This window comes from Vipera ursinii, assembly GCF_947247035.1.
Source record: "Vipera ursinii genome assembly, chromosome: 3".
NCBI lineage: Eukaryota > Metazoa > Chordata > Lepidosauria > Squamata > Viperidae > Vipera > Vipera ursinii.
In genome coordinates, this window is record NC_139516.1 from 59,914,055 (window position 1) to 59,928,427 (window position 14,373).

At 36.5% G+C, this 14,373-nt stretch overlaps 1 protein-coding gene across 1 annotated transcript in view; it reads right to left on the reverse strand.

Moving 5' to 3' along the window:
• The window catches only part of SPATA6 (spermatogenesis associated 6), a 50,811-nt gene that overhangs the window by 22,715 nt on the left and 13,723 nt on the right, over positions 1–14,373 (reverse strand). The window contains exons 7-11 of the mRNA XM_083358138.1: positions 14,140–14,226; positions 9,468–9,743; positions 6,645–6,723; positions 3,847–3,887; positions 2,630–2,811 (exon numbers count right to left, since the gene is read on the reverse strand). Of these exons, the coding sequence (XP_083214264.1) occupies positions 2,630–2,811; positions 3,847–3,887; positions 6,645–6,723; positions 9,468–9,743; positions 14,140–14,226 (665 nt within the window). The remainder of the gene's footprint in view (positions 1–2,629; positions 2,812–3,846; positions 3,888–6,644; positions 6,724–9,467; positions 9,744–14,139; positions 14,227–14,373) is intronic.

A 14,373-nucleotide genomic window follows, 5' to 3' on the forward strand; every position in this document is an offset into this window, starting at 1 on the left:
GCATGTGTATATAGAGAATTGAAAATGTGCTTCATGCTTTGAGGTATTATATAAATGGAGGCTATCAGATTCAAGAGTGATTTCAAATAAGATCATTATGTTTGTTCTGACAAATATCTTGGAGTACTTTGAATATAAATTAGGTGGGAGGCTTTGATTCATATATTGAGAAATTAATTTCTCCAAAAAATACTTTAGAGATCTATTGTTTTAGCTTCTAACAGACAAGATCAAGTTCTGATGAACCATAACAGACAAACAGTAAAGATCAATAGTAACCGTGATGAGCTGTATTTTTCTTACTCTATAGGCCAGCCCGGTAGTTTTGTCAATTATCAATTAATGTTACCTAATACTGAGTACCGGTAAGTTACCCTGCTAGAATTTATTGTAATTAATAAATAAATACATGAATAAATGTAAAGAATAGCATGATTTTATAGCAATGTAGCTTCTTAGAATCTTTGGCAACCTTCTTTTAAAATCAAAAAGCAGCTAAGAAAAAAGAACTGAAAAGCTTTGAAAATTACTTGACTATCAAGTCTCTGAACCTAATAACAAAGAAAAGATACTGGTAGATCACAAAGAGTAGAAAGGAATATTGAAGAATGGATTTGAATGCCAAATAAATCTCAGGCTGCCTTTGTAGCCATGAGACAGCAATCTGTCCATACCAAGTCTCACAATGAAGAAAAATAAAAACATACAGTAAGTATCCAAACTTAAAGACAATTATATACATTAAAACAAACAAATAATACTGTAGTATTAATTTTAATACTAATTTAGTGATCAGGGAAATACAAAATGGAAAAAGGGTGAAGTAAAGAGTCAATGTATGAATTTTCTCCCTGCTCCCATCTATAAAGAATTACTCTAATTTTAAAATGGGTTTACATCCATCAGCGAAGACATTTCCATTTCTCCTAAACTGGAAATAACTCATGTTTCATGTCAGACAATATATGATTTGCAGTCTTCCTTGTCTCTCAAACCATTTGGGATTAAGGAAAAAAATACACAGATCTTATGCATTATTGCTGGTACTCTACGCATTGTGTGAAAGGTCCAGGATATCAGAGAAGTTAAAAAGCAGTACTGTCATAGTTTGCTACCATACAGAAAAACTGGCACATTAAGAATGGATTGCAGAATTCTTTCTGGTATCTGGATCATCCTAAAATACAATGAATGCATCCTGTGTTTACAAAAAATATTTTGGTACTGAGTTAAGAGGCAAATTCTATTTCTAACATTCCCTAAGTGGAGACACAATAACAAGAAGAGCTGTGGTGCTGTTAAAATCTGGAATGCAAGTCCCAAACCAAGCTAAGGATACATTCTGCATGAGATAGTATATATTTTACATGATAAAAGGTACAGACTTAAATGAATCTTGAAATAACACTGAAATGAAACTTTAGCTGTTATTTCAGTTTATTCTATGAGGACCAGGATAGCTCAGTATTTCTTAAGGTGGTGGCCCTCAAACTTTGTGGTGCCGTAATCCCTAAAATAATAAACGAATTTGTCTTACATTTAAATGATAAATAAAATTACTAGATTACTCTGTGTATAAACCACCAGATCTGCCCATACCATGTCCAAGCTCCAAGCTCTGCTTGGAAAACCTGATTGTCTATTTTATTCTCCAGCTGATTGTTTTGGTTTTCTGTGTAGCATGTGTTGTCCAGGGTAGACTGGATTTCTAAGAAGTTCCCAACATGCTGGTATACATTTTGCTCATCGCCTCCTCTATCACTACCTTCTTTCTCCCAACAATGGAACAGCATCTAAAGGCTATTTCCACCATTTAAAGGCTCTCTTCTATGAATTATCTTTGGCATCCCTGATATTGAGAACTGCCACTGTAGAATAAAATCCTTAAAACCCAAATTCTCCTTCAACTGTTTTATGTCTTTGTTGCTGTAATCATCAGAATTCAAGGCTTTTAGTTGCTGCTCCACTGGAGAAGGAAAGACAGGAGAAAAAGGCGGTGGCAATTGATGGGACTTGAAAGCGGAATGTGTCATAGCAGAATTCAGAGATCTTGAAGCCTTAGGTTTACTCCAGATAGAGGCTGCTACCGTGACAACCAAATAATCATTCAAAGAATACAGAAAGATAGCTGGCTTGTCCACTTAAGTGGAAGTAGTTTATCAAAGCCCACCCCCATTAATGTCCACAATCAAATTTGTTTGCAATAAGAGAGCTACAACTCACAATATGAGAACTCATATATTAAGGGTATCAAACTGTGGCAGATTGATGCATATATTTGAATAAAAGGCATTTGGAAATAACAGTGGCTGACCTGTACAGCCTGTTATTGTCAGATGCTCTATAGTCTAATAGTATGCATTGCTAATAAGGAATTTATCTACTTTTCACTGATAAATTAATGTCGATTAAATACCAATGTTGATTCATGTACTGCTGTACTTGTATAACATTAGGTATAATTCAAACTTAACTTTTTACTGATTGCCATACCAGATTTTAAACAATGGCCAATATTCTTAAAAAGTAAGACCCTGATTAAAGTACATTCCAACTTAAACACTGAAAATTCAGGATAAACATGAAGACAGCATACTATTTTAAATTTTCCAAAAACATGTGTCATTACCTTTCTCTAAGAGATGAGCGATTTATCACAGGAGTTGAAAAAAATTTCTGCAACGATGCAGGTGCTGAATGTATTAATAGACGATCTGAATAAACCTGCCTACTGCTCATTTTTGTGATCAAGTGCTCATCATAGGTGTCAGGAAAACAATCAAAGTATTTCTCATGATGCGATCCAATAGTCTGTTTAGAAACACACATACACACACAAAAAAAAACCCCTCCAAATGATCTTTGTAGAAGATATAGTTAATGTCTTGGTTAGATCTGATAGTTAATTGTTAACAATGTAACAAATACATTTCATAATATATTAGGATGATTGCGGAGGCAGAAATGAAACGTAAGAAATTCAATTCTTTCCATTGCCAATGCTATTTTTTCTGTCAAATCATGTAATTTAACATTTCTACTACAAATTTCAATTTTCTGATATTTATGTGAGGGGTGTTAAATTTAATTGTTTTATACAACTAGTTGGATATATTTCTTTGTTTTAGGCAATAGTGAAATAAGCGGGCAAAATCTATCAAGTTGACTTTCAACAAGGACAAATGTAAAATCCTACCTTTGAGCAGAAAAAAATCAGAAACACCAAGTATGGGGAGGACTGTATTGGCAGTAGTACGTATAAAGATCTGCATTGGTCTGACCACACCTAGAATCTTTTGTCTAGTTTGAGGAATTGTGTTTCTAGAATGACCCTACATACTCCTGCGCACAGAGAGTGCCAAGGTCATAAAGAGCCTGGAATAATTCTTATGAGTTATGGTTGGAAGCTCTAGATATGTTTCTGTCAAAGTGACATGAAATAAACAATGGGTTTTAATTATAATGAAGTAGATTTTAGTTGGGCATAAGGAAAATATTCCTAAAGATATGAAGCTGCTCAATAATGGATTATTTCAGAAGATAGTAGTTGTGTTTAAACAAAGGCTTGAGTTCATTTGCTGGGAATGATACAGTAAAGGATTCCTCAACTAGGTAGGGATTTGGCTATGATTTCCAAGTTCCAATCCTTTCATTCTACTATTTTGATTTCAGATGTTCAATCAAGAAATAAAAAATGTCCTTTAAGTTTGTGAACTTTTCATATCTTAACTCAAACATATACTCGCTGATAAAGCAGGTGACAATGACAATATTGTGCAGAAAATCAAAGGATTATAAGAGATTAAATCAATTACAGTTAATAGACTATTCTGTTTCTGTACTCACTTTAGTATTTTTGGGTCTGTAACTGCCAAGAAGGCTAGGATCTTAAAAAGAAAAAAAAGTTAGTAAAATTAAAGCATTTTTATTTACTATATTAGTAGTAGAATATTTAGATATAAAGTCATTTTTCAAAAAATACACAAAAGTATTTTGGAAAAGTACAATCATTTAAACCTTTAAACTGAGAACACTAGTTTGCTTGAATACTACAGTCTTAATTGTAATAAAGTACATAAACTAGTATTTAGATAGTGAGATAATTTACATTTGTGACATAATTATTCAAACTAATTCAAGAGCCTCTGTTTCCAAGTCATTATTTCTGAAACATTTTTCTCAATAAAACCCATATTTTTCTTTTTTGATGTCTACTCTTAAAACAGGCTACCATCACAATGCACCTGAAAACTCAGGAGATTTCAGAGACTTCTTCCCATCCCACTAAGCTATAATCATCTGAACATGCTTTCCCACTCCAACATCCGAGAGGAGGCTGTCCAAAATTCTTTTTCTGATGTATATGGGACCCAGGAATGACAACTGAAGAGGAACTAGGAATAGGCAAGGGTTGTACTCAATTTCAGTAGGAGGTGGAGCCAAATGAATCCAGAAAGAAGCACAATATATTTTGGCCTGCCAATTGCAATTCCTATTCCTAGTTCTTCTTCAGCGCCTGCATAGATTTCTTGCATATTGCCAGGCAGGAGATCTGATCAGGAAGAATACAGCTCTGAAATTATCAAGACTCAAATAAGGCAGCATTCTAGGTTTGAATGTGGGGACATGGTGGCATAGTGACTTAATGACATTGGAAATACTGACCAGAAATGGTTTACACTCCAGCGGTTCGAGGCCAGCTCTGCCAAACCGCTTAAGCTCCTGCTGCTCATTCCGTGGCTCATGGCCACCCAGCAGTTTGAAAACATGCAATATTGCAAGTAAATAATTGGATGGGAAAAACCTAGCTGCATTCATATGTGCAGAGAGCTGAAGCTGGTGCTGGACCTGGCCGGAAGTGAGGCAATGCAACATGAGGCAAGGTGAGGTGAGCTGAGACCAGCAGGAGTTCAGAAGAGCCAGCAACCTGAGCACCGCGAGTCAGCTGATATAAGCTAGCTCACCCTCCTGGGGTGTACTAAGGATAGGCAGACAAGTACCGAACAGAATGAACTGGCAATTCAGGCTGTCAGGACTGCATTGTGTCTAGCATTTGTAGATTTCCTTGACATTGTATGCCGTACCCTTAATAAATAATCACAAATGTATTCTATCACTGAAAACAAGGACCTTTGGGATAGCTGTTGGGTACAATTTTATATTATAAGATATATGAACAAAAATTAAATTATTTAAAGAAATAATTTAGTGTTTCTTTTCATTTTAATATTGTACGGCATGGGAAACACTGCAGACCTTTTTTCTTCTTCTATTAGATATCACTCTTTTGTGATTATGAAAAAAAACTGTGACATGTACTTCTCCCTCCCATACCACTGCAACACGGAAAGAAATGCCAAACAGCTTCCACATCTCCATATATAATGGGGGGGGGGAATTCTGGGATATCAGCTAAAATGGAAAAGATATAGTATACATCAAAGTATAAAACGCTATAAACAGGATGTAGATAATGTGAAAAGGCTTTACTTTCAAGCACAGCAGTTTATTTAGGTGAATTATTTTTTTTATCCCAAGGACTATCTATAATGATAACATTCTCTCTTCTCAGACTACTGAAGGTTTTTTCAACTAAAATCATATATTAATTGATTGCTAAAAACAATCCATCTGAATAGCAACAGAAACCAACCAACAAAAATACTTCTAGGACACATAATAGTTTAACTGTAAAATAGGTCAGGGAAGAGGCAAATTGTCAGGACCCACCTCAATCCACATCTTAGGAAATAAGAACTCTTGGATGCAAGTTTAGTCCAAAAGGAAAATGTTTACTAGGATGGAATCGATTGTGGCAATACAAGACGGAATCTAACAAAGTTACATTTCAATCCTATATAAAGCATTCCCATTTCAGCCCCCTCCCCTCATCCATTTGGTCAGGCTCCCATCATTTACTTAGGTGTCAGGCCCTTCCGTGGGAAAGGGAACTCTCCTTGGTTTTATTGTTATTGCTTCTTCCTTTTCAGTTGTAAATGAAGATGCGATCCCGTCTCTCCTCCTCCCTCCCCTTCCCTGTTGTTTGAAGATCGCCTATTTCAATCTAAGTAACCATCCTCTCCCCCCCCCCCTGGAGAGATGGCAGAATCCCCAGAATAAGCACAATGTTCTACCTATACATTTATGAAATGTGATATAAATGGATTCTGACACAAATGCTATAGGAAAACACTATGCAAAAATATAGTTTTCCTTGAACAGGTAACAGGAATGACTGGAAACAACAGAACACATAATCCAAGAGATATAAATGGGAAACAAGATGTAATATACTTCCTAAAAGTAATTTAAGTTTATTTTGTAAGACAACAGAACTTTGTTTTTTATATCAATTGTGTGACCCGTCACAAAATTCCCACAGTAAGAAATTGAATGCAATGACTTAAAAATTTCTACAAAGAAATTGCTGCCAATTAACTAGAATTGCACTAGCAGCTTTAAGAGCACTTAGAATTGCAGTATTTTTTGAAACATGTTATGTCAGTGAAAATGTAAGAAATCAGATACTTTTCTCCTGAACCAGAAATGTCAATGAACTAGACAAAGCAAAAACATAATTAAGGCCACTAAAATAGGTTTTAAACCTGTAACTGCCACATCTTTTGTACGCTAATAATACTTGCCATAGGCTGCTCCTTCTTTGTTATTATCCTTAGGACGACACCAAGGATGAACCTGAGGTGAGGGAGTCAACTCTTCAACCTAAAATGAAGTAATTATTAAAACATCTTAATATAGATAGTACTCTTTAATGACCCTAATTGGGACTAGCAATTGTGCCACTAAGCAAACCTGCCACTAAGTGTCAGGAAGGGAGGGTATGTTAAGGGCCAATTAAAGAATTTCAGCTGGCAGGGACTAAGAAGAGAACTATATCTGCCATTGCCCCTGCCCTACAGAACACCTTGCCCCCAGAGGGGAGGCTGGCCCCATTCTCCTGACCTTCCAAAAAAGCATCAAGACCTGGTTCAGATTGGTTTGCAATCTTAGGGTAGTTGGTAGCTTGAGAAAGCTCCCTCTGGCTTTTTAATTTTGTTTTTGTGTTTTTATATAGTTTTATGGGTTTTATTGTAAACTGCCCAGAATCACTTAGATAATGAGATGGGCAGTATATAAATTTGATAAATACATGTGAAAATAAAATCACATGACTGCAACTCTGCTTTCCAGCTGGAAAGAGACAAGGCTATCAGTTTCAAACCATTATGAAACCATACATTCGCCCATACTTTGTAATGCCCAAGTGTCTGCTTACTGTCTTGTATACATCAAAAGCAATGCAATTGTGCTGCAATGTAAGGCTGGGAGCCATGAGTGTGCTGGGCAAATAATTTACAGTACTCTGTAAATATGGTGGCAGGGAGTGTCAAGCAAAGGAGAGACTGCCTACAGAAATTGCTTACTTCCCCCCTCACACTCATTGCAGAGTAGAGAGAATGGAGAGAAAGAGACTTCAAAAGAATAAGCTGTTTGTTCTTCTACACATCAAGAATAGTAGCATTGCACTGGCAGTGAGAAAGGGTTAGGCAAGAGATTATCTACAGAAATAGTCTACGGTTCTCTCCCCCCCCCCCCCGCAGAGCAAAAAGATTGAAGAGGAAAAGATTTCAGAGTAAGTTGTCTGCATATCAAACTGTGGCTCCACAGACTGCCAACACAATCGCACTGCTTTCAGTGCGTAGAACAGCAAAGAGCTTATTTTCTTGCTATTTCTTTCCCTCCAATCAATCTCAAAGGGCTGGGGGGAAAAAACACAGGTCGGCACAGGACAACTGTACCTGTAATCGCGGTGACATGACTGAGGGATACTGTGAAGTCTTAAAAGGTCTGCAAAATTATTTTTTGCAGCATCATACATTTGAACTGTCACTGAACAAATGGTCAGTGAGAACTACCTGTTTAACGTAAAGCATGGGTAGAACTATGCCTTTTCAGACAGAGCTGGTCTGTAACGTGGGGGTGCCTCCTGGACTTACCACTCCTGATCTAGAGAACCTTTATATATCCGCATCTGGCACATTAGCTGCAGCCTACTCTTTTGTGCACAATCACTCAGGCCTGTGTCACACTGCAGCTGAACTATTGCAGTTTGTTCTCTGTATGACTGGTCTTCAGAGCTACTGGGAAGCTTCAAGTATTGCAGCATACAGCTTCAAGTATTGCAGCATACAATAGCCTGAGTAGTAAACTTATATATTGGAATTTATGCTATTCCAATCCAGAAAAACTCTTAACTGGCAAATATTTCTTACTTTCAATAAGGTGATTAAAATAAAATAGTGTGACAAAAAGTTGTCTAACACTATCAAGTAAAATCACAAAGAAAATTATGGCCTCAAAGAAAGAATAGCCATTCAGGCATGTCCAAAAGTGGTGTTCCTAATTCATATGAGATCCTTTTCTAGGGAATTTCATAAAAAGCCATGTTTTTAGTTTTCCTAACACTCAGCAGTGGGACTAGTTTGCTCTTTGGAGGTAAACTATTCTTTAAAAAATGACTGTAGCTGAGGTTTGACTCCTCAGGCACTGCAGATAACACTACCAAAACAAAGGGCCTTGAGACGCAATCTCTACCTCCCCATTGCCATAAAGGAAGCACTGTAACATAGTGCCCCCCCCATCTACTATAACCTATGCAGAAGGATACCATGGACAAGGTTATTGAAAGTTGCTGAGATGTTCAGCATCTTCAGTAGGATTGAACTTTCCTTATTCTGTGCTTGCCAAAGATCACTTAAGATGGCAGCTGAAGCATTTTTTATTTCATATTTAAACCAGAATCCTGATGGATCGGGATCCAAGTAATTTATTTAATTCAAGATTATCTGAAGCTATATCTCAATCACCTATTCAACAACCTTCCCTAAAAAGAAAAGACTGGAGCCAGAATAGCTAGGTTGAGCAACAGCTTCTTGGGGACGGGCACAGTTCTACTTCTTTCAAGATGGAATTAAATGCCTTAAGTTGCTAGATGTTACAATGACCCAGCAGCCAATTCTTCAGCCTGGATTTCCAACAGAGAACTGAGAGCTTCAAACTTACTATAATGACACAGGTTTGGATTTGAACTCTTACTCATGTCCCAGCATACTTATTTGTCTTTCTTATTCCACCAGAACTCTAGGAATCTCATCTCCATTCAATTTGATTGAAAACAATAAAGAAATGGCTTGCCACTGCTTTCTTTCAAATGTTTTTCTAATATCTCACTCTAGCCTAAACTCCTAGAATTTCTGATGATCTCCCATTCAAGAGCTTTAACCAAATCTGATCTTGCTTAGTTTTTTGAGATCAGGTAAAGAACTTGAATGCTACTTAATCTTTCCTCTAGACCAGGAAAGAACTAGTTGTCACAAAAAGTGTAAAATTAAGTAAAAAATTTCTAAGATGACTGGAAGAGAAAGATTTGATCTATGCTTAAACTGTTACTGTTGGAGGGTACATACACGACGAATTACAAATGGAGGTCTGTCTGTTTCTTTCCTGAAATCAAATGGCCCTAGGTCTAAGTGAGCCAGGCGTTGTCTGATTTGCAGAAGCTCACACATACGTCTCTTTGTATAAGGAGAAGGAGATCGAGAGAGAGATGCTACTGTGGGTTGTTCATAACTCTTTGTTGCTAAACAGGGCCTGTTTCTCTCAGGTGAAGCTTTGTTCTTCTTTGAAGATTTGATCTGTCGCATTCCTTCTGTAGATGAATGAAACAGTCCATCTACATTATCCTGAATTAAAGGAAGAAATTATTAAGACTAAAAAGCTTCAAAGTATTTGGTCTCACCACTGAACATATCATAACCAATAATTATCTTGCTTGATATCTCCATAATTAATGAATAATTCTGAGATCACATATTTTGCTTATGTTGAAACCTCAAACAATCCTCCTCAATTTATTTTAAAAAAGTGGGAGGGGAGAAAAAGGAAAAAAAAAACCTAAGAGATAATAATTTTATTAGATTGTCCTTTTTTTCTAACCATATGGCCTGATGGATGAGTTCTTGGAAACTAGAGTTTCCACAAAACTTCAACCAGTTTAGTAAATTATTATCTTGGCTTCTAAATGAAAGAAAGCCAGTTTTTCTATCTTTAGCCCCATGTTTCCCTACTATCTAACACTATTTACTGCCTCAGTTACCCTACAGCTGAAAGGAACCATTTTCCATGGTCTGAAAGAATAGCAAATCTACCTCAGCTAGTTGAAAAATGAATACTAGAACCCAAGATGGTGTGCTGATCAGCGGGCAATTCCTTTTCTCCTGCTGAACAGCTGATTTCATGGCCAAAACTGGTTACTTGGTTACTTACTCCCTGTTTTTGAAGGGGAAACTAGGAAAGACCCAAGATGACCTTAGGATGACCATTTACCTATGGAGAAGAGGGATCTAGAAGACCTCAGTTCTCGCTAAGGAATGACCAGAAGGTCAGATCTCTTGCCATCTTTTTCCTTTAGCTATTCATTTTTTAAAAAAGGTTGTCTGAACTTTAATTCCACTTTCTGAAGTGTTTCTAATCTTTGATCTACATTTTAACCAACTAGTCAACTACTTATCTATCCTACAATCCATTGTTGGACTTTTATTACTTTCTTCTGGTTTTTTATTTTTTACTATTGAATTCTAAACCACTTTCACATTCACTGTAAGGAAGTCAGTGGTGAAAGTACATTTTCTGGCAGCAAAAGTCATCCAATTGGACTTACATTTTATACAGGATTATATTACAAGTTTTGTTCTTTTTAGCGCTTAAAAAAAAGAGTTCTGATCTTTATTTTTTAACTTTTGATGGAAAAATTACCTTTCTAGTAATCACTTTTTATTTTGAAAAAAAATAATCTCATTTTTTCTCTGTGAATGGTAGGATATGATTTATCTGCTTCTCTTGTCCTTGGAAGGAAAAGTGTTTTTTTCACAATGTTCACAAAGCATTTGAAAAAAGAACGCTGTACAATTCACAGGGATTTTTTAAAAATGTAAATAAAAATTTGATAGGTCAACAACAGCTTTGAACCAAATCCAAGATGATACCCCAAACCAGGAAATAATAGTTGGGCTTGATTTGCAACTCGATGAATTGGAATCTGATTTATTGCTGTCGGATATGAAAAAGAAAAAAATCTGGTCTGAAAATTATAGATCTGCCAGAAAAGATTGAAAGGAATATGAATACAAGAAATTCTGAGATAATTGAATTGATAAATGATGGACTGGACTTTCTTGGCAAGATGAATGCTGTTTTTAAAAAAGACTTTTTGAACAATGGATGCTGCAGAGATATTTACAACAGAGTCTTATGAACCTGGGAAATGTGATGCAATTTTTGGCAAAGTTCCCAATTAAAATCCTAAGAAAAGGTTTTACTATTAAATGCCAAACAGATATTTGATCCTGAATGGGGTGATTTGTAGTAGATAATACAAATAGCAGTAGCACGTAGGCTTATATACCACTTCATAGTGCTTTAAAGCCCTCTCTAAGAGATTTACCGAGTCAGCATATTGCCCCCAACAATCTGGATCCTCATTTTACTCTTACTTATTTACCAAGGATGGAAGACTGTCAACCTTGAGCTGGTAGGATCAAACTGCTAGCAGTTGGCAGAATTAGTCTGCAATACTACATTCTAACCACTATGCCACCATGGCTCTAGATCAGGGGTGTCAAATTGCCGGCCTGTGGACTAGATGCGTCTCGCCAAAACTGTGCCCACCCATTGCTGGCAATGGGAAAAAAGTTACGATACATCGCGGCATGTCACATGACGTCGCTAGTTTGACACCCGTGCTCTAGATGAATAACAAACCGTGGTAGACTTTCAATGAATTAATTACAGTAACAGATTGTTAACAGAGGGCTTACGTACAGTCATGGCCGAAATTGTTGGCACCCCAGAAATTTTTCCAGAAAATCAAGTATTTCTCACAGAAAAGTATTACAGGAACACATGTTTTGCTATACACAGGTTTATTCCCTTTGTGTGTATTGGAACACAACAAAAAAAAGGGAGGAAAAAAAGCAAATTGGACATAATGTCAAACAAAACTCCAAAAATGGGCCGGACAAAATTATTGGCACCCTTTCAAAATTGTGGGTAAACAAGATCGTATCAAGCATGTGATGCTCCTTTAAACTCACCTGGGGCAAGTAACAGGTGTGGGCAATATAAAAATCACACCTGAAAGCAGATAAAAAAGAGAGAAGTTCACTTAGTCTTTCCATTGTGTGTCTGTGTGTGCCACACTAAGCATGGACAACAGAAAGAGGAGAAGAGAACTGTCTGAGGACTTGAGAACCAAAATTGTGGACAAATATCAACAATCTCAAGGTTACAAGTCCATCTCCAGAGATCTAGCTTTGCCTTTGTCCACAGTACACAACATTATCAAGAAGTTTGCAACCCATGGCACTGTAGCGAATCTCCCTGGTCGTGGACAGAAGAGAAAAATTGATGAAAGGTTGCAACGCAGGATAGTCCAGATGGTGGATAAGCAGCCCCAAACAAGTTCCAAAGAAATGCAAGCTGTCCTGCAGGCTCAGGGAGCATCAGTGTCGGTGCGAACTATCCGTCAACATTTAAATGACATGAAACGCTATAGCAGGAGACCCAGGAGGACCCCACTGCTGACACAGAGACATAAAAAAAGCAAGATTACAGTTTGCCAAAATGTACTTGAGTAAGCCAAAATCCTTCTGGGAAAACGTCTTGTGGACAGATGAGACCATGATAGAGCTTTTTGGTAAAGCACATCATTTTACTGTTTACTGAAAACGAAATGAGACCTACAAAGAAAAGAACACAGTACCTACAGTGAAATATGGTGGAGGTTCAATGATGTTTTGGGGTTGTTTTGCTACCTCTGGCACTGGGTGCCTTGAATGTGTGCAAGGCATCATGAAATCTGAGGATTACCAAAGGATTTTGGGTCGCACTGTAGAGCCCAGTGTCAGAAAGCTGGGTTTGCATCCGAGATCTTGGGTCTTCCAGCAGGCCAATGACCCCAAACATATGTCAAAAAGCACCCAGAAATGGATGGCAAGAAAGCGCTGGAGAGTTCTGAAGTGGCCAGCAATGAGTCCAGATCTGAATCCCATTGAACACCTGTGGAGAGATCTTAAAATTGCTGTTGGGAAAAGGCGCCCTTCCAATAAGAGAGACCTGGAGCAGTTTGCAAAGGAAGAGTGGTCCAAAATTCTGGGTGAGAGGTGTAAGAAGCTTATTGATGGTTATAGGAAGCGACTGATTTCAGTTATTTTTTCCAAAGGGTGTGCAACCAAATATTAAGTTAAGGGTGCCAATAATTTTGTCCGGCCCATTTTTGGAGTTTTGTTTGACATTATGTCCAATTTGCTTTTTTTTCCTCCCTTTTTTGTTGTGTTCCAATACACACAAAGGGAATAAACCTGTGTATAGCAAAACATGTGTTCCTGCAATACTTTTCTGTGAGAAATACTTGATTTTCTGGAAAAATTTCTGGGGTGCCAACAATTTCGGCCATGACTGTATGTAATGTACTGTAATGTATGATATGTCAGATTGGGTTGCAAATAGACATAAAAGTTTATGAATCTTGGACCTGTTTTGCAAGAGGGAAGCTATTATTGTTGCAATAAATTTGTTAGTGTTCAACTAGGGAGGATAATATGTGTTTTTGTTTTTTGTCCTTTTAACTCACATCTTTTTCTCTTATTTAATGTTTTGTCTAGTTTTGTTTTATCTTTGTTATTCTTTTCCCTTTGGATGTTGTATTTTATTTTCTGAATAAAATAAACATTTATCAATAAAAAAGAAAAATGAATAGTAAAAAGCCAAAGTTTTTCTACTGACAGTACTTAATGATTATATCAAAAACTACACAGAGTGAAGGAAACATTTACCACAGGAATAATAATATTTTGTTTTGCTAACAGATGATTGTCAAATACTTTTAACTATTTTAACTGTTTTATTAAGCATATAAGATTTTACTCAGCAGTCTTTCACTTTCAAGCAAACATTACAATTTAAGCAATCTTTTATTTAAGAATAAAATTTACATGAAGCTTCATAAAAGTTATTTCAACGAAGTACAAAAGAATAAATGTAATAAAATATTATAGGAACTGTTTGCCATTTTATACTAACCTGTTTCTGCTTCTGAACTTTTGGTGAACTTAACAGACTGTCTGAAATAACACAAGTTGTGTGAAACTTCAATTTTGGTGCAATTCCCTAAGAGACAGTAATTGAACATAAAGCTCCAAATGAATAGATACATGATGACAAAGAAATAAATGATATACACTGTAACAAACTATTCCTAATTTTAATAATTTCTTTTGTTAATTTCAGCCTTTAATAAAAATAGACAGAACAGAA